Source organism: Leucoraja erinacea, chromosome 27, assembly GCF_028641065.1.
Source record: "Leucoraja erinacea ecotype New England chromosome 27, Leri_hhj_1, whole genome shotgun sequence".
Classification (NCBI taxonomy): Eukaryota; Metazoa; Chordata; class Chondrichthyes; order Rajiformes; family Rajidae; genus Leucoraja; species Leucoraja erinaceus.
In genome coordinates this window covers 696,668-717,776 of record NC_073403.1, presented here as the reverse complement: position 1 = coordinate 717,776, position 21,109 = coordinate 696,668, and the positions used below count along the sequence as shown (strand labels likewise).

Genomic DNA, 21,109 nt, shown 5'->3' with positions numbered 1-21,109 from the left:
AAGGCAAAGTTCAGGATGGAATTCAGTTTAAACTGAGGTGACAAGAATTAACTCATTCAGCTGGTTACAAACCAGTGCATCCACTGAGCAGAGCCACTTCCTTAAAAATACTGAGATGCAAGTCAGAGCTACAATGGCATAATCGGCTTTTAATCCCATTGAGGGAGGCACAAGGAACTGCAGATGCTGGAATCTAGTGTAAGACACCAAGTGCAGGAGGAATTCAGTGGATCAAGAGGGAATGCACAGGTGATATTGTGGGTCAGGACTTGTCTTCAGACTCTTATTGACCTCCAGTGCTATTAGCTTTCTGATGCTCATTTCTTTGAGCTCCTGTCACCAGAGCTGTAGCTGTGTCCGCTACCTTCATCTGTGAAGACAGTTGGATTGTTTCAAATCCCCTGCCACCTCATTACTGCCCGGTATAATCACACTTAGTTCAGCCAGCATTGTTGAGCTGAGACTCAACGTGCAAGATGCATGGACTGGTGGCAAGAGTATCATCCTTACATTGCCCCTTCTGCTGTGTTCTGCCCCTCAGTGGGTAAAGCCCACCCTGCCCCCATGGCGACACCATCAGCACCAGGCAGTGAGACATGGCTGCAACTCTGCAACATTTATACCTCCTCCCTTCAAGGTAGCTGCTTCCAGCCACACCTCACCCACTCTGGTGTTACTATGGGACAATCAATGAACCAAACAAAACATTGTTTGCTCATGAGTTACATTGTGTTGGCAGCGTGTTGTTAGCTGGAGCTCACTCTGAGCACCATGGAGTGTGTGTGATCTGTTCCACTGAACTCTGGAGCTGCCCTGTGTCCCTGTACCAGTCATGTGCTGCTTTAAAGGTCACGCCAAATTCTCCCGATCATGCTCTGTTTTATCTCTGCCACAGAAGGCAGTGGAGGACAATTCACTCGATGTTTTCAAGAGAGATTTAGATTTAGCTCTTAGGGCTAAGGGAAAGGGGGAGAAGGCAGGAACGGGGCACTGATTTCGGATGATCAGCCATGATCATATTGAATGGCGGTGCTGGCTCGAAGGGCTGAATGGCCTACTCCTGCACCTATAATCTATGTTTTGTTCATTGTCCTGAATATTTGGGGACTGTTGTCCTGACTTGGAGAGGCATAGATCGGGTGAATTAACAGAGTCTTTTACCCAGAGTAAGAGAATCGAGAACCAGCGGACATGGGTTTAAATTGTGAAGGAAAATATTTAATAGGAACCTTGAGGGCCAATGTTTTCACACGGTGAGTGTACGGAACGAGCTGCCAGAGGAGGTAGTTGAGGCAAGTACTGGAACAATGTTTAATAGACATTCAGACAGGTTCATGGATGAGAGGAATATGGGCCCACAGGCAGGTATAGATGGGAATCTTGGTCAGTGTGGGCAAGTTGGGCCGAAGGGCCTGTTTCCATGCTGTATGATTCTGGGGCGTGACTGATTGAATTGTGGAGTTGGCCTTGAGTTCCTGGGTCTCCAGCTGGGACATGGATGTTGGTACAGATGGCACAATGGGCTAAGTGTTCGGCTGGCGACCGGAAGGTAGCTGGTTCGAATCCCGCTTGGAGTGCATACTGTCGTTGTGTCCTTGGGGTAAGACACTTCACCCACCTTTGCCTGTGTGTAGTGTAATGTAATTATGTGAAGCACTTTGGGGTCAATGCAAGTTGACTGAAAATGTGCTATATAAATAAGATTATTATTATTATTATTATTATTATTGGTCACCTCTCCTCCGCACGGAGCCGCTCCTCATTCCACTGCAACCTTTCCTATCTGCTCTGTAAGAGTAATAGCAGATTAGAGGTGGAATTTCCCTGTTGGTTAATGATTACTCGTGTGGCAGGCGGAGGGAGCTGAGACGGGAGTCAGTGCTAGGCCGAGCTGGGAGAGGGATTGTGTATGTGTGCTTGGTGTTGGGCTCAGGGCAGCGTTGGTTGCAGCAGCAGCGGCCGCCAGCTCTGTGATGCAAGGCGGTGCCAGCCTGGGGCAAGTTGCTGTGCTTTCACTAGTGCCTGGCTGGCCCCTCTGGCATGTCAATGATCGTGTTCGCGTGCGAGGAGAGAGGGGTGTGGCGCACATTCACCGTGAAGCTTGAATCACGCTCTCTGCAGCAAGCTCGTTCGCTCTGCCTCTCTCTAGAGGGGCTGTACTGGACCCAGGTTCAAGCAGCAGCAGCGCAGAGACTGACTGACTGACTGACAGCACAGTGTAACCTGGCGGCTGTTCTGGAAGCTGCCGCAACTGCAACGCCACTTCCCGCATGCAGACAGACTCCTCTTGCTGCTCGCCAATGTGCCCCAAGGTAAAAGGTCAGTGCCGCAAACTGGTCTCGTGTAAATGGCTCACCACCTCTCCAGTTACAGGGCGACACACACTTGCCTCAAACTTCCCAGGTAGACAACAATGCTGGAGAAACTCAGCGGGTGCAGCAGCAGCATCTATGGAGCGAAGGAAATAGGCAACGTTTCTGGCCGAAACCCTTGGGTTTCGGCCCGAAACGTTGCCTATTTCCGAAGGTTTCGGCCCAAAACGTTGCCTATTTCCGAAGGTTTCGGCCCAAAACGTTGCCTATTTCCTTCGCTCCATAGATGCTGCTGCTGCACCCGCTGAGTTTCTCCAGCATTTGTGTCTACCTTCGATTTTCCAGCATCTGCAGTTCCTTCTCAAAACGCCTCAAACTCCCACCATGGTTAGAACTTCTAAACAGATCTGACTGCCTTCCCTTTCATTGAGGTCCTGATTAACAGTGAGATCCCACTGACGTCGCCTCTTCACACTCGGGGTTGGGGACAGGTGACAAACGACCCCCACCTCCGCTCCACACGTGGCACTGACCCTCACCCGTGGGGACCCCACCCCCCACAGTCTTACCCAATGTTGTAAGCAGCCTGACCACCCCTTCCTGGATTGCCTCTCCTCAGTAGAACAGTAGGGCAGTTCCCCACCACCCACCACAGACCCCCTCAGCTCCTCCAACACGTTGTTTTGTGTGAAAGAATCTTAAAGCTTCGCCTGCCCCTAGTTAACTGTCTAGGAGGGAAGTGCAGACGCTGGTTCTAAACCCGCATCTACAGTTCCTTCCTACATTAGTCTGCCCCACTGCGAAATCTCCTCAAGGTATGTCTACTTTGTAGAAGGTCTCCCTCTCTCCGACCAGCGTCCTGACATATTTTCACACCTTACACTTCCTTATCTATGTATCACCCTCTCCCCTGACATCAGTCTGAAGAAGGGTCTCGACCCGAAACGTCGCCCATTCCTTCTCTCCAGAGTGGTGAATCTCTGGAACTCTCTGCCGCAGAGGGTAGTTGAGGACAGTTCATTGGCTATATTTAACAGGGAGTTAGATGTGGCCCTTGTGGCTAAGGGGATCAGGGGGTATGGAGAGAAGGCAGGTACGGGATACTGAGTTGGATGATCAGCCATGATCATATTGAATGGCGGTGCAGGCTCGAAGGGCCGATGGCCTACTCCTGCACCTAATTTCTATGTTTCTATGCTGCCTGTCCCGCTGAGTTACTCCAGCTTGTTGTGTCTGGCTAGTTAAGGGATTTGGTGCTGGCTCAGTGTCGACCTCAATCCCAGAGAACAAGGTGTCAATCAAACAGAAGGCCGTGAGGTTTCCAGGCCCTGGGGCACTGCCCTGTGCTGTGACTGGGCTGGGTCATGAGTTCCCACCCTGCCTCTTGCAAAGACGTTATCCCCCACTCTCAATGTTCCTGTCTCTGCCACGTCATAGATGGATCATAAGGGATAGGAGTAGAATTAAGCCATTCGGCCCATCACGTCTACTATCTCTCTCTCATAACCCCATTCTCCTGCCTTCTCCCCACAACCTCTGACACCTGTGGGCAACTGATGCCTCACCCATGTCTCTCGTGTGTCGTGTAGTTTGCCCTCGCTCCCCCCGCCCTCAGATGGAACAAGAGTAGAGTTCCCCTGGACTCCACATTTCACCCCAGTAGCCTCTGCCTCCAACACATCATCCTCTGACGATGGACACAAAGTGCTGGAGTAACTCAGCAGGACAGGCAAGTGCTGGAGTAACTCAGCGGGACAGGCAAGTGCAGCAGGACAGGCAAGTGCTGGAGTAACTCAGCGGGACAGGCACGTGCTGGAGTAACTCAGCAGGACAGGCACGTGCTGGAGTAACTCAGCGGGACAGGCAAGTGCTGGAGTAACTCAGCGGGACAGGCAAGTGCTGGAGTCAGCGGGACAGGCAAGTGCTGGAGTAACAGCAGGACAGGCACGTGCTGGAGTAACTCAGCGGGACAGGCACGTGCTGGAGTAACTCAGCGGGACAGGCACGTGCTGGAGTAACTCAGCGGGACAGGCACGTGCTGGAGTAACAGCGGGACAGGCACGTGCTGGAGTAACTCAGCAGGACAGGCAAGTGCTGGAGTAACAGCGGGACAGGCTAGTGGGGAACTCAGCGGGACAGGCAAGTGCTGGAGTAACTCAGCACTGCCATCAACACGTGCAGGGGAGTAACTGCAGCCCAGGCAATGCTGGAGTAACTCAGCAGGACAGGCACGAGCTGGAGTAACTCAGCGGGACAGGCAAGTGCTGGAGTAACTCAGCGGGACAGGCACGTGCTGGAGTAACTCAGCGGGACAGGCACGTGCTGGAGTAACTCAGCGGGACAGGCACGTGCTGGAGTAACTCAGCAGGACAGGCAAGTGCTGGGACGTTGGTAGGACACAGGGGCACGTGCTGGAGTAACTCAGCGGGACAGGCAAGTGCTGGAGTAACTCAGCGGGACAGGCAAGTGCTGGAGTAACTCAGCGGGACAGGCAAGTGCTGGAGTAACTCAGTGGGACAGGCAACATCTCTGGAGAAAAAGGATGGGTGACGTTTCAATTTTGGACCCTTCTTGAGACTGAGGGGAAATTGGAGGTAGAACAAAGCACTGCCAGCAACAGGTGACCAGGGAAGTGTGGAGCCCATAATGCTCCAATGCTGGCTGGGGAAGAGGTGGGACAAAGGGATACACAAGGATGCGGGCAGTGGAACTGGTGGGACGACTTGGGTGAGTTTCACCTCCATTGGAATTGACGGTCACATAAGGAAGATGTTGTCAAGCTGGAAAAGGTGCAGAGTAGATTTATGGGGACGTTGCTAGGACATGAGGGCCTGTGCTATAGGGAGAGGTTGAGCAGGCTGGGACTCTGTGGAACACAGGAGGATGAGGGGTGATCTTGGAGGTGTACAAAATCATGAGAGGAATGCTGTAGATCTGGTAAATTCACAGAGTCTTTTGGCCAGTAGAGGAATCAAGAACCAGACGACATCGGCTTAAGGTGTGAGGGGGGAATCTGAGGGGTCACTTTTTTACACTAAGGATGGTGGGCATATGGAACGAGCTGCCAGAGGAGGTAGTTGAGGCAACATTTAAGAAATATTTACACAGGTACATTGATAGGATATGTTTAGAGAGATATGGGCCAAATGCAGGCATGTGGGACTAGTGTATATGGGACATGTTGGTCGGCATGGGCAAGTTGGGCTGAAGGGCCCATGTCCACATTGTAAGACTCTAAGACTCTTGAATGCCTTGTAATTGTTTGTGTATTGGTGTCCGAGCTTGCAGGACAGCACTTCCACCAGTCCCGCATCCCCAGTAGTGCAGTGCACCAGTGCAGAGCTCCCTCAACACCGCACCATTGAAACCTGCCCTTCCACAGGGCAACGTTCCACTGGGAACATCGGCTGGACTTCCTGTACAAACTTGTGATGTTCTGGCCGGAGACCAGAGTGATTACTGGCCCATAGGAGAGGCAGTGTAAATGTGACGCTGGTTTCAATTGGGCAAGTCACATTTGTTGTGTAGGAATATACCTGTCGACTCAAGGCAGCCCCTCATCTCAGTGACATTCATACAGTGAAGGGCTGTGATTGGGGAAGATCAAGCTTTCATTGTGCATTAAGGGCAAGAGGGAGTGGAGCACTGATGGGGTTAAACATTTCATGAAGGGTTTGAGATAACATCAGACACAGCTTCAGAAAGCCAACAGTACCACATACTCTCAGTTGCTGTGTAAAAATTCAGTGTGGATGGCAATCTTTTAGACAATGTGAACCCAGACTGACGTGACTATGGTGTAATTATGGTGTGCAGCAGGCCTGATGTTACCTACTGCCTGGGGCATTAGAGGTGTTGGCACGGATCTTGTGAAGCCTTTGGGTTAGTTCGTCAACAGTCAGTCAGAAAACTGCAAATCGAGGAAGAAAAAATGACTGTATTTATGAGTTCAAGAAGGAACTGCAGATGCTGGAAGATTGAAGGTACACAAAATTGCTGGAGAAACTCAGCGGGTGCAGCAGCATCTATGGAGCGAAGGAAATGGGTGACGTTTCGGGCCGAAACCCTTCTTCAGACTGATGGGGAGTGGAGGGGAGAAGGAAGGAAAGGGGAGGAGGAGGAGCCGGAGGGCGGGGGGATGGGAGGAGACAGCTCGAGGGTTAAGGAAGGGGAGGAGACAGCAAGGGCTAGCAAAATTGGGAGAATTCAACGTTCATGCCATCAGGACGCAAGCAACCCAGGCGGAATATGAGGTGCTGTTCCTCCAATTTCCGGTGTTGCTCACTCTGGCAATGGAGGAGACCCAGGACAGAGAGGTCGGATGGGGAATGGGAGGGGGAGTTGAAGTGCTGAGCCACCGGGAGTTCAGGTAGGTTATTGCGGACTGAGCGGAGGTGTTCGGCGAAACGATCGCCCAACCGCCGCTTAGTCTCCCCGATGTAAATCAGCTGACATCTAGAGCAGCGGATGCAGTAGATGAGGTTGGAGGAGATGCAGGTGAACCTTTGTCACACCTGGAACGACTGCTTGGGATCTTGAATGGAGTCGAGGGGGGAGGTGAAGGGACAGGTGTTGCATTTCTTGCGGTTGCAACGGAAAGTGCCCGGGGAGGGGGTGGTACGGGAGGGAAGGGAAGAATTGACAAGGGAGTTGCGGAGGGAGCGGTCTTTGCGGAAGGCAGACATGGGGGGAGATGGGAAGATGTGGCGAGTGGTGGGGTCACGTTGGAGGTGGCGGAAATGGCGGAGGATTATGTGTTGTATTTGCCGGCTGGGAAGACTGTATTTATGATGTTGATCAAGGAGCAGCAACAGCTTCTGAGCTTGTTTAATCTTTTCATTTGAGTGGAGCCTTGTGCAATGACAATCCTTACCATGGCATTAACAAGCCAGTGTTTCTCATATTGGGCATCTAATGGAAAGTTTTGCATCTTCAATAGCCTCAATAGCTAGAGGTTGCAGAAGAACTAATGTTGTTCCCCCATTCATAAAGAAGGGCAGTAGGGTTAGGTCGGGGAACAACACGCTGGTGAGCTTTGCATCGATAGCAGAGACATTTTTGGAACAAATTCGAAAGGAGGAAATAAATTTTATTCTGAAAAGCAGGGTTGGATCAGGAGGCATCAAGTTTTCTAGTGCAGGGGAATATCTTGCCTGACAAACTCTTTTGGGGTTTTGAGGAGGTTATGAAGAATGCAGGGTAATAGATATGGTTGACATGTACTTGAGGAAGGTTTTGTTGACAAAGCTCTGCATGGTGGGCTGGTTCAGAACATTGGCTACATGGGATCCAAGGCCTGTTGGCAAAGTGACTCGGAGGCAGAGGCGTGGAGGTGGAGGGGTGACTTTCTGACTACATCTGTAACCAGTGTGTACCACAGGCACAAGTGCTGGGACTAATGTTTGTACAAATGACTCTGATGAGAATATTGATGGGCTGATTAGGAAGTTTGCTGATGACACAAAAGTTGAGTTGTAGATAGGGAAGAGTGTTGTGAAAAAGATGTGAGGTCGGGCGGAGCAGTGGCAGATGGAATTTAACCCGGGTATGGGTGAGGTGATGTACTTTGGGACATTAAATATTAAAAGGACAGAACAGCAAATACGACACTATACAATAGACCTTTATTTATCCCAGGAGGGAAGTTGATCTGTGAACAGTCATAAAACACAAAGTGCATGAAACATGAAATTAAAGTGACGAGTGGAAAGGATTGGGGATGTGCAAAGATTTGGGGAGTGGGGGAGGGGGAGATTCAGTCTACCCCACGACAGAAGGGAGAGGAGTTGTACAGTTTGATAGCCACAGGGAAGAAGGATCTCCTGTGGCGTTCTGTGCTGCATTTTGGTGGAACCAGTCTGTTGTTGAAGGTGCTCCTCAGGTTGACCAGTGTGTCATGGAGGAGGTGAGCTGTAATTGTCCAGGATGCTCCGCAGTTTGAGGAGCATCCTCCCCTACAAGACCAACCTCCCATGAATCCACAATCACATTAATACTTTAATAGCCAAGTATGTTTTGCAACATACAAGGAATCTCATTTGCCAACTCGGTCATACAAATAAAAAGCAACAGAACACACAAAACACATTTTAACATAAACATCCACCACAGTGACTCCTCCACATTCCTCACTGTGATGGAAGGCGGAAAAAATGTTAAAGTCTCTTCCCTTCTGGTGGATCTCTGTTGATGTAGAGGGGGACCTTGTTTCAAGTCCTCAACACACTGAAGATGGCAGCACAGGTGAATGAGGTAGTAACGTTTCACATGCTTGGCGTTGCGAGCCATCGCACTGTGCATGAGTTGGCAGTTTGTGTTACAGATGTGCAGGACATTGGCTGGACCACAGCTGGAGTATTGTGCACAGTGTTGGTCACCGCACCACAGGGGGTGGTGGGAGCAGAGAGATTGCAGCCCAGGTCCACCAGCTCAATCCTGGGATGGAGGGCTGCAGTTAAACACAGAGATGAGATAGCCTGGACTAAGGGGTGACCTTATGGACATTTATAACATTATGAGGAGCATGAATAAGATAGATAGTATATCTTTTTCTTAGACTTCGGGAGTCTAGATGTATAAATATATTTAAGGTGAGAGGGGAAAAATGCAATGGAGATTTCACGGGTAATCTTTCTGTACAGAAGGTGAGTCGGGCTGTCAGAGGATGTGGTGGGGGCAGGTTCATGCTGTGTTTAAGAAGTATCTGTAAAGGAAAGTGTGGAGAGATACGAGCCCAGGCCAATGTGATTGCCATCACCAGTTGGGCCAAAGGGCCTGTTCCTCTGATGCTCGAATGTGATGAACTGATTTGATCTTTTACTTGTTGACTCTCCAATCCAATAAATAAGTGATAGATTGGGAACGAAATATTCAGCCGGGGTCAAGCCTGATGATTAAAAATAGCTCCTTGACAAATCTTTGCCCCAGATCCTGTTTAATCATTCATTCAGCAGAGCAGAAGCCAAACTCTGCTGCAGATAAAAGTCCGACAGCTTGTCCACAGGTTTGTCGTCCTTGCTGAAGGAGTGGAGTACGTCAGCCCCCCGGCTCTGTGTGGTCTCTGGGTACAGGGGGGTAGGGTGGGGGTGCTTGTGGTCATTCCCCACTGATCCTAATCGCAGCCACGTGCTGGCCGCAAACATTCCCAAAGCCGTGATGTCGTTCGGCTCTTGTTAATAATTAAAACAGAAAGCGAGAGTGGCCACAGCCAACGTTGGCAGAAGAGGCATCGGAGAGCAGAGGTCAGTCACACCGCCAGGAACGGCCCCTCGCCACTGAGTGGGGGGGGCTGGTGCTGGGGGGGGCTGGTGAGGGGGGGCTGGTGGGGCTGAGGGGGGGGGGGGGGCACTGCCAGTGAGGGGGGGGGGGGGCTGGTGCTGGGGGGGGCACTGTCAGTGAGGGGGGGGCTGGGGGGGGCACTATCAGTGAGGGGGGGGCACTGCCAGTGAGGGGGGGGCACTATCAGTGAGGGGGGGGGCACTGCCAGTGAGGGGGGGGCACTGCCAGTGAGGGGGGGGGCACTATCAGTGAGGGGGGGGCACTGCCAGTGGGGGGGGGCACTATCAGTGAGGGGGGGGGCACTGCCAGTGAGGGGGGGGGGGTGCTGGGGGGGTGCACTGTCAGTGAGGGGGGGGGCACTGCCAGTGAGGGGGGGGCACTATCAGTGAGGGGGGGGCACTGCCAGTGAGTGGGGGGGGGGGCACTGCCAGTGAGGGGGGGGGGGGGTGAGGGGGGGGGCCTGTCAGTGAGGGGGGGGGGGGGGCTGGTGCTGGGGGGGGCACTGCCAGTGGGGGGGGGGCACTGTCAGGGGGGGGGGCACTGTCAGTGGGGGGGGGTGAAGCAAGCATCAACCTTTCAGAAAAACAAAGAAGCCATTGATAAAAGATAGTTGTAGAGCAATGTGTGGGAAGGAACTGCAGACTCTGGTTTAAAGCAAAGATCGACACTAAAAGCTGGAGTAACTCAGCGGGACAGGCAGCATCTCTGGAGAGAAGGAATGTGTGATGTTTCGGGTCGAGACCCTTGGGTCCATCTTTTTGTGTCTATTTTCATTGTAAAGCAGTGTAGTTTGTAACAGAATAGTGATTGATTGCGTGTTCAAGAAGGAACTGCAGATGCTGGAAGATCGAAGGTACACAAAAATGCTAGAGAAACTCAGCGGGTGCAGCAGCATCTATGGAGGGAAGGAAATAGGCGACGTTTCGGGCCAAAACCCTTCTACAGACTGATTGCTGTTGATGGACTTGTCTGTCCACTGGGTGCTGAATCCACAGAAACCAGCCTTACCTGTACAACTGGTTCCCCACCTTGCCCTACCTGCCAGCCTGCTCACCGATCAATCGCTGCTTACTGCAAGTCCACACACCTAAACCACGTCACAAAGACACTTGTAACGCAGCCTCTGGGACATGGAGAGCTGCATGTGTTGAGAATCATTGCATGAGAAACTAACTTAAGGGAGAATGTGATGAAAATGAACTGCAGATGCTGGTTTATACCAAAGATAGGCACAAAATGCCGGACCAGCGGGCCAGGCAGCATCTCTGGAGGAAAGGAATAGGTGAAGTTTCGTTATCAGACCCGTTAATATAGGGAAGAGATTGCTGCAAAGTAATTGTGATTGTTCAGCTCGGCACCACCTGGGGACTTGTCACCGACCGGGGCACGTGCGTCACGGGAAAGATCCACACCTTTAATGCAGGTGGTTGTCATCATGTTCAGGTATGGTGACGTGCAGGTACAGAGACAGCTTCACCTGCAGCAGTAACACACGCACACGCACATGCACACCGCACACGCACATGCACACACCACGCACACACACACCACACACACACACCACGCACACGCACATGCACACACCACTCACACGCACACGCACACACCACGCACACCACGCACACGCACACCTCACACACGCACACACACACACCACACACCACACCACACACGCACACGCGCGCGCACACACTCAAGATGCACAGTCTTTTGCCCAGAGTAGGGGAATCCAGGACCAGAGGACATAGGCTCAAGGTGAAGGGGAAAAGATTTAATAGGAATCCGAGGGGTGTGAAATGTCTGAAAAAGACTGTGCATCTACCCGATCTATTCCTCTCATGGTTTTATACACCTCTATATGATTTCCCCTCATCCTCCTGCGCTCCATGGAATAGAGACCCAGCCTACTCATCCTCTCCCTATAGCTCACACCTTCTAGTCCTGGCAACATCTTCATGAATCTTTTCTGAACCCTTTCAAGCTTGTCTAGATGTCCAGAACTGAACACAATATTCTAGATGTAGTCTCACCAATGTCTTATGCAACTGCAACATGAACTCCCAACTTCTATGTTTCTCTCCAGAGATGCTACCTGTCCCGCTGAGTTACTCCAGCACTTTGTGTCCTTTTTTGTAAACCAGCATCTGCAGTTCCTTGTTTTTAAACCATTCTGGTTAACCATCTCTGCACCTTCCCCAAAGCCTCCACATCAGTCCTGTAATGGAGTGACCAGAACTGTATGCAATACTCCAAATGCTACCTGACCAATGTCCCTTAAATGGCCTTCACAACAAGAGGATTTCAGTATAGGAGTAAAGAGGTTCTTCTGCAGTTGTATAGGGCTCTGGTGAGACCACATCTGGAGTATTGTGTACAGTTTTGGTCTCCTAATTTGAGGAAGGACATCCTTGTGATTGAGGCAGTGCAGCGTAGGTTCACGAGATTGATCCCTGGGATGGCGGGACTGTCATATGAGGAAAGATTGAAAAGACTAGGCTTGTATTCACTGGAGTTTAGAAGGATGAGGGGGTATCTTATAGAAACATATACAATTATAAAAGGACTGGACAAGCTAGATGCAGGAAAAATGTTCCCAATGTTGGCCGAGTCCAGAACCAGGGGCCACAGTCTTAGAATAAAGGGGAGGTCATTTAAGACTGAGGTGAGAAAAAACTTTTTCACCCAGACAGTTGTGAATTTATGGAATTCCCTGCCACAGAGGGCAGTGGAGGCCAAATCACTGGATGGATTTAAGAGAGAGTTGGATAGAGCTCTAGGGGCTAGTGGAATCGAGGATTATGGGGAAAAGACAGGCACGGGTTATTGATTGGGGATGATCAGCCATGATCACAATGAATGGCGGTGCTGGCTCGAAGGGCCGAATGGCCTCCTCCTGCACCTATTTTCTATGATTCTATGTTTCTATACTCAATACTCTGACTGATGAAGGCCAAAGTGCCAACTGCCTTTTGACCACCTTATCTACCGGCGACTCATGGAACCATGTACTGCTGGATCCCTCTGCTCTACCCAGAGATCTACCATTTACTGCCCTTGTTCGAGGTCCCAAAATGCAACACCTCACACTTCTCTGTATAAAATTCCATCAACCATTCCTCCGCCCACCTGGCCAATCGATCCAGATCCTGCTGCAATCGTTCACAACCATCTTCACTATCTGCAAAACCACTCACTTTTGTATCATCAGTGAACTTGCTCATCTTGCCCTGTATGTTCTCATCCAAAAACATTGATGTAGATGACAAACAGTAACGGGCCCAGTACTGAACACTGAGGTACACCACTAGTCACAGGCCTCCAGTCTGAGAAGCATCCTTCCACCATCACCCTCTGCTTCCTTCCATGGAGACAATTTGCTGTCCATTCAGCTATATCTCTGTGGATGCCTTGCGATCGAACCTTGCAGAGCAGCCCACCATGCGGCACCTTGTCGAACGCCTGACTGATGTAATCACCAAACCTACTCCAGTGAACTTCCTGCCAACAAGGAATGTCATTGCACCCTGGTCCCTTTGACAAGATACTCATCTGACCTGATCTGATCTAGAATATTTAAAGGGAGTTCACCCACACCTACAATTGTGAGATGAGGCATGTTGCACAAATGTTTTAAACGTGCTAGAAACCATACAATGGGATACTTGTAAAGATTATTCCAGATATGATAGTTTATATCTGTCATTAAAATACTGATTAGGGCTGGGCTGTCCTCTCTGGAAAATAAAGGCTGAGAGATTCACAGGACATCTTGAAATGGTGAAAGGACAAGATGGCATAGACCTGTAGTGAATGTGTCTCTGCATCAGTGAGACCAGGACCCGGTCCATAGTCTAGGGTGGTCATTCATAAATCCGGTTGGGGGTTTGTGACGAAGCTCTTGACACAGACAATGTGGGCTTGCTGAGGTGGACAAGTTCCTGCATAAGCACAGTGGGCCCTGGGGAGAGGTGGGATTGGGCGGGGAGGGGGGTGGGGAGGACCAATGTGAAGCAGACCCACTGTCCCGTGTTTCACTGCTCTCAATACAATGCAATCTTTGGATCGGAATTTTCCAATTAAACATTAACTTGTTGTAATCTGTTTATCCAAGGCACCAGCACTATCCACACGATGGATCGCAGTCACTGCTAGGCAAGGCTGCAGACACACTCCCAGAACATCAGTATTAGACAGCCCTCACTATAACAACACAATAAAGATTGGCAGCCATCTAAAACTTGACCTTAACAGGTGAGTCAACAATGACAACAGAAACCTTTAAGAAACAGCTGTTAGTGTCAGCTGATTACTGCTGGATTATGTGGCTGTGCAAACTCACTCAGCTCTGTCTCGTACCTGCCCAAGTGGTTATGTCAGTTGTGACTCAGCCTGAGACTTGGCTTGTGGCCACCTCCCTGCTCATGCACTCCGCTGCAGAACTCTGCTGATGGTAGTCAGAGGGACACGGGTGCCAGTTCCGTCCAGCACCAGCCACACAACGAGTGCCAAGGGAACAGGTAATCTTCATGCCAACTTTACACGCTGCTCTTTAACAAACTAGTTCAGGCTCAGCCCTGTCACAGCTCAATGGGTCTTGCTAGTTTGCAGTTTAGTTGGTCTGAATCTATCTTTTAATCTATAAAACGTTTCCCTTAAGATAGACGCAAAAAGCTGGAGTAACTCAGTGGGACGGGCAGCATCTCTGGAGAGAGGGAATGGGTGACACCAGTCTGAAGAAGGATCTTGACTCAAAACGTCACCCATTCCTTCTCTCCAGAGATGCTGCCTGTCCCGCTGAGTTACTCCAGCATTTTGTTCTATCTTAAGTTTTGTGTCTATCTAAACTTTTTCTCACAGAGAGTGGTGAGTCTGTAGAATTCTCTGCCTCAGAGAGCGGTGGAGGCCGATTCTCTGGATGCTTTCAAGAGAGAGCTAGATAGGCCTCTTAAAAATAGCGGAGTCAGGGAATATGGGGAGAAGGCAGGAACGGGGTACTGATTGGGGATGATCAGCCATGATCACATTGAATGGCGGTGCTGGCTCGAAGGGCCGAATGGCCTCCTCCTGCACCTATTGTCTATTGTTTATTGTCTTTTTGTTTCTGTCTTTGGTTTAAACCTGCATCTGCAGTTCCTTCCCACACAAACTTTTCACTTTCTGGTTGTGCATCTAACTAAATCAGTGAGCGCTGGAAGAATTGGATGTTAGACTGTGGGGGCATTTTATAAAATGTTTGTATGGAACAGTGTCGTACCTGGTTATTGAAGCACAGCCTACCTCAGAATCCCATGGCAGCAGCAGCAACCTCGCTCAGGGTGCCACCAAATCTCTTGAAACTGGGAGTGTTGTTCTCCAAACAACCTTGTGCTTTGCTTGCTGTCCACAATGTTGTGTCTGCCATGGACCAGAGAAGTATCTCTCTCTCTCTCTCTCCCTCCCTCTGGAAGAGAGAGCTGCATCTCTTTTTACAATTTTCATTAAAAAATGTAGTTCTGGCAGAGTTTGGCCACCCAGTTGTTAGTGTAGAGGAGGGAATGCAGACGTACAGCAAATATCATCGAGGATGTCTGGGAGAAGCGGCACTGGATTCCCCTTGGAAATACACTGTATCCATCTGGAGACTACACTGTATCCCTCTAGAGACTACACTGTATCCCTCTAGAGACTACACTGTATCCCTCTGGAGACTGCACTGTATCCCTCTGGAGACTACACTGTATCCCTCTGGAGACTACACTGTATCCCTCTGGAGACTACACTGTATCCCTCTAGAGACTACACTGTATCCCTCTGTAGACTGCACTGTATCCATCTGGAGACTACACTGTATCCCTCTGGAGACTACACTGTATCCCTCTGGAGACTACACTGTATCCCTCTGGGGACTACACTGTATCCCTCTGGAGACTACACTGTATCCCATGGGGCTACACTGTATCTCCCTGGGGACTACATTGTATCCCTCTGGGCACTGCACCACATCACTTGCACTGACACTCTCCATCCCAGAGCGTTACTGGCCCCTCGGGTCCACTGTGCGTCTCTGTATGAGTGCCACGTGGCACAGACTGTATGCCCGTGGTCCATGGGTGGTCCCAGGCACGGCAGTGCAGTCAGTGAGGGAGCAACTGATGTTGTTATTCACAGAGTGTGCTGTGAGATTACTTGGTCTTTGTTGAATGTTCTCGTCCTGGACATTCACCTTTGCAAGGCCCGCCTGACATGACCTGTGTCCGTGTGTAGTCAGGAGACTACCAGACAGCCAGCCAGTCAGTGTCGGGGTCGGTGCAGGGAGTGGTTATGCTGTGTAGACTCTAAAATGCTGTGAGCTACAGATTCAAGTCAGGTCATTGTGTTACCACTGCCTCCATTCTCTGTGAAGACCGGGAGGATGAGAGGAAGGATGGGCGACGTTTCGAGGGTGGATAGCACCCTTGATACACAACAGTGAAGTCCGGGGGATCCTGTGTGAAGAGGGGTGACTGAGGAGTGCCACATCTAGCGCCCTGCAGCCACTGCCAGCCAGGGTTTGACAAGTCCCTCCAACCCCGTAACTACCTATCCATGTACCTGTCCATATGTCCCTGCCTCAATCACTGCTGCTTCCAGTGTGCTAGTTATTGGATGGCATTTGTGGTTTAATGATGAAGCAGAACTAAACACTTCAGTCTAGTTTATTGTCACGTGTACCGAGGTACAGTGAAAAGCTTTTGTTGCATGCTATCCAATCTGCAGAAAGACAATACATGATTACAATCCAAACCTTTCCTAGCATTTACCTGTCAGTCTACCACTGCTGCTTCCATGTGCTAGTTATTGGATGGAATAACGTTTAGTGCAAGAAACTAACACTTCAGTCCAGTTTAACACTGATCGAGGAAGTGAAATGTTGGTGTGGCAGAAAGACAATACATGATTACAATCAAGCATTTACAGTGTACAGATACATGATAAGGGAATAACGTTTAGTGCAAGGAAGAAATGTTGGTGTGGGAGTAATGATTTAAGAGTGTGGATGGATTGTAATATGTGTTGGTAGATCAGTGTCTGTGGCGAGGACACAGATAGTGGCCTGGGATGGGCGGCATCTTTGATCCGCAGTGATTGTTGGGTTGGACACGTCTTTCCGTTTCCCTGCCTCTGGAGTGTATGACCCTGGTTCACAGCCTGCTCCCTCCCGACCAATGCCCACTGTCAGACCATCGTGAATGCTGGCCTGTTGCCGAAAGAACTGGTGAACTGTTCTGTGGTAGCGTGTCACTGGAGACAGGAACCTGTCTGATACTCAAACCCAATAATCTGACCACAGGTGGTGGTGGTGACAGATACTGTCGTGGGAGTTAAGAGACCATTGGATTGGCACATGGCCACGCAAGGAACGGTGGATTGCATCGTGCAGGTAGATAAGAGATGGTCTACATGGACATTGTGGGCTGAAGGGCCTGTTCTATGTTATCCCTTCAGTGTGGGTGAGATTGTGTTTTGTGCAACTTGATTGAAGTGGTTCTGACACTGAAGGTTTTAAAGACATTATTTTAAATTCAGTTCTTTATTTTTAATATGTAAATTTAAGACCTAATTGTCTGGAAAATGCGATCTGTTACATCATGTTACATCAGCACATCAACGTACAGCAATGCCTCGAGGCAGATCGAGCCACCACCTTGTGGACCAGAGGCCACCACCCTGTGGACCAGGGGCCACCACCCTGTGGACCAGAGGCCACCACCCTGTGGACCAGGGGCCACCACCCTGTGGACCAGAGGCCACCACCCTGTGGACCAGAGGCCACCACCCTGTGGACCAGAGGCCACTACCCTGTGGACCAGGGGCCACCACCCTGTGGACCAGAGGCCACCACCCTGTGGACCAGAGGCCACCACCCTGTGGACCAGAGGCCACCACCCTGTGGACCAGAGGCCACCACCCTGTGGACCAGAGGCCACCACCCTGTGGACCAGGGGCCACCACCCTGTGGACCAGGGGCCACCACCCTGTGGACCAGGGGCCACCACCTCACAATAAAAGCATGTTCCTTTAGAAAGGAGATGAGGAGACATTTCTTTAGTCAGAGGGTAGTGAATCTGGAACTCTCACTGTAGGGGCCCAGCCTCTCACTGTAGGGGCCCAGCCTCACTGTAGGGGCCCAGCCTCTCACTGTAGACTCGGGGGCTGTGCCCGGCAGCAGAGGCTTCACTCACTTCAGCGTAAGTTTTAGATGTGACACTGATAGTTACAACAAGGCTGGATGTGTTGGTGCAGGTGAGAAACAGCAGCAGGACCCGGCATTACCCGCAGTATCAGTGCAGAATCAGTGCAGATTAAAGATGTTTTCTTCTCATCCATTGTTTTTTTTCTCTGGCAAGAAGTTCCCTGTGATGCATGGATGGACTGACTGTGAAATCACACTGACTACATTGGAACAGGGCAGAGGAATGTAAACATCCCCTCCTCCCCTGCCATACAGGGCTCCTGAAGGCTCCCTTCCTCCCCTGGCACAGTGTGTCCTCCTCTCCTCACATCCACTCCTCCTCCCCTCCTCCCCTCCTCCCCCCTCCTCCCCTCCTCCCCTCCTCCCCTCCCTCCTCCCCTCCCCCCTCCCTCCTCCTCCTCCCCTCCTCTCCCTCCTCCCTCCTCCCCCTCCCCTCCTCCCCTCCTCCCCTCCCTCCTCCCCTCCCTCCCCTCCTCCCTCCTCCTCCCTCCCCTCCCCTCCCCTCCCCCCCCTTTCTTCTTCACGCTGATGGGGCTGAGGGCACATAAGGCAGACAGGGCTGAGCTACAGGTGTACAGGATTAAGGGGAGTATACAGGGTGGTCACGGTGGCACAGCGGTAGAGTTGCAGCGCCGAAGACCCGGGTTCGATCCCGACTACGGGCGCTGTCTGTACGGAGTTTGTACGTTCTCCCCGTGACCTGCGTGGGTTTTCTCTGAGATCTTTGGGTTTTCTCCCACAGTCTGGAGTTGTACATGTGGACTTCATTCAAAGTGAGTTTATTAGCGAGCGAGGTACAGTGAAAAGCTTTTGTTGCATGCTAAAGGCTATACATGATTACAATCAAGCTGTCCACAGTGTACAGACTCACTACAGAAGTGTATCGTGTACAGAGGTTCAGCTGAGAATGGCCTCACATCTGGTTCTGTTTGCGAGGAAGTCTCAGTTTTGATGCCTGTGGGTTTCACCAAAGGAGCAGTGGCCACTCTGGGCAACTCCTTGAATTGTCTACCGCACATTTTCTATTTATTTGGCAATGTGAGGGTTGGACTCAGTGTGATGCCTGGTGTGAACTGGTGGGGATTGGGGCTCCTGCCTTGCTGATACCCTGAGCTGAGAGACGAGCGTCAAGAGTGTTTTGTTGTCGTGCTGGCAGCGTTGTGGTGAGTGGCGTTAATGAGTTGCATGATGCGGGCACTGCAGAAACGCATCAGCACCCAGCGCTGGGACCTGATGCAACCTTTGGCCAATTAGCCGACTCCTTGGAACAGATTGAGATCCTGCTTTAATGATTATCAGATGCACAAACAGCACAAATACTTCAACTAAGATGCAGAGAGCAGTGAACCTGTGTGAAATGGTTCCATCTGCCACTCCTGTTCCCCGACCATCTCACCTTCAGTCCTGCATCAGTGCCCCCCTGGAAACCCCCCCCCCCCCGGGACCACCAGGACACCCCCCCCCCCCCCCCCCCTGGACCCCCCCCCCCCCCACAATCCCCCCTGGACCCCCCCCCCCCCCCCCCCCCCCCCGGGGGCCTCCAAACCCTTCTAAATAAAAAACAACACCCAGTTTTTTTTTTTTTATATTTTGTTGCTGTGGGGGGGGGGTGAAAACGCTGCCCCCCCCACACCCCCCCCCCACCACAGGGTGGGGCCTCCGAAACACTGCAGAATTCAGGAGTAGTTAACATGCCATTGGGCCCACTGAGTCTCACCTACACACCAGTGGCAACTTATAGCAGTCGTTTAAACTACCGACTCGTGTCTTTGGGGTGTGGGAGGAACCTCATGTGGTCGGTCACAAGGAGAACGTGCAAACTCTGCAGAGGCAGCACCTGAGGTCGGGATTGGACCTGGGTTTCAACGCTGTGAGGCAGCTGCTGATCGCGAGGGAGTTGAGTGTAAAATGTCAGCGGGGGGGGGGGGGGGGTGCGTAGGGGGCAAGTATGGGTGTAGGGGGTTGTAGGGGGGTGGGTGTGTGTGCAGTTGCCAGGGTCCTAGCCTGGCCTGAACCGCGCTCAATGTCAGGGCTGTGAGATTTCTCAAGGGCAGCAATTCATGTGTTTTATGCTGAGTTCAGTTTCAGTTGAGTTTATTGTCATGTGTAACGAGGTACAGTGAAAAGCTGTTGTCGTGTTCTAACCAGTCAGCAGAAAGACTGTACATGATTACAATCGAGCCATTCACAGTGTGGAACTGCAGGTGCTGGTTTGCACAGAAGTTGCTGGAGTAACTCAGTGGGTCACTGGAGATAAAGGGATAGGTGACGTTTTGGGTCGACACCTTTCTCCAGACTGCTATTCCTTTTCTCCAAGGATGCTACCTGACCTGACCCGCTGAGTTACTCCACCTCTTTGTGTGTCTTTGTGTTGAGTCCCATGTCACATGAGAAGAGGCAGGTGTCAGGAAGCATGCAGCAGCTGAGGCTGTGATTACCCAGTTAGCAGCGTTGAGCCGAGTTACGTCCCAGTCTCCTCCACCCGAATCATCACTTCAACAATTCCAGGTGATAAACGTCAGGTGATCGACAAGGATGTTTGTTTCTGTTCAAATCCTTCTGTACCTCTCTCTGCTGGATGGTCATATGTGGGTAGGACAGTGTATTCTGTCAGTAACGATACCCCCGTACCCCTGATGAAGGAACTGTTGCTGTGACAGTTTGTTATTCTCTGGGCTGCGTACCACTTCTGAGTTTTGCTGCAAACTATTTGCAGTTCCCAATGTTGTAACGTAATCTGCAGGCTATTTCTGCCTCGCTGGGGGAGGCGGGGGGGGGGGCTACACTGGAGAGATGCACAGAGCAGCCCTGGGAACTTTCACTGACTAGTGAATCTGCATCTATTCTCCACGCCTGGCTCTACAGCATGAAGGAAACCAAAACAATCAGCGCATCCAGTTGAGTTTATTGTCAGGTGTACCGAGGTACAGTGAAAAGCTGTTGCTGCGTGCTGTGCAGTCAGTGGAAAGATAACACATGATTACAATCCGAGCCGTCCACTGTGTACAGAGACAAGATAAGGGAATAACGTTCAGAGATAAGGAATAACACTTGGGGAATAGTAAGGGAATAACTATTTAGATTCAAGGTGAAGGGGAAAAGATTTAATAGGAATCTGAGGGGTAACATTTTCACACAAAGTGTGGTGGGTGTCTGGTACGAGCTGCTGGAGGAGGTAGTTGAGGCTGGGACTACCCAACATGCCAACTAGGTCCGCATGGACAAGTTGGGCCGAAGGGTCTGTTTCCGTGCTGTACAGCTAGCTCTATGACTGAGGAAAGCACGGAACAGAAGGGCTGAATGGCCT

At 51.0% G+C, this 21,109-nt stretch overlaps 1 protein-coding gene across 11 annotated transcripts in view; it reads left to right on the top strand.

Annotated features, from left to right (window-relative positions):
* The window catches only part of LOC129710067 (growth factor receptor-bound protein 7-like), a 74,879-nt gene that overhangs the window by 25,918 nt on the left and 27,852 nt on the right, over positions 1-21,109 (top strand). The window contains exons 1-2 of one of the 11 annotated variants that reach the window (XM_055656765.1): positions 1,870-2,319; positions 13,702-13,841. The exons of 5 other annotated variants lie outside the window; for them this stretch is intronic. Coding sequence is in view for 1 of the 6 variants with exons in the window: in XM_055656762.1 (XP_055512737.1) it covers positions 2,271-2,319 (49 nt within the window). In the remaining 5 variants the exon portion in view is untranslated. Of the gene's footprint in view, positions 1-1,780; positions 2,320-10,232; positions 11,034-13,701; positions 13,842-21,109 lie in introns of those variants that run through there. 5 more of the 11 variants (XM_055656763.1, XM_055656764.1, XM_055656762.1 and 2 more) reach the window with 5 other exon arrangements.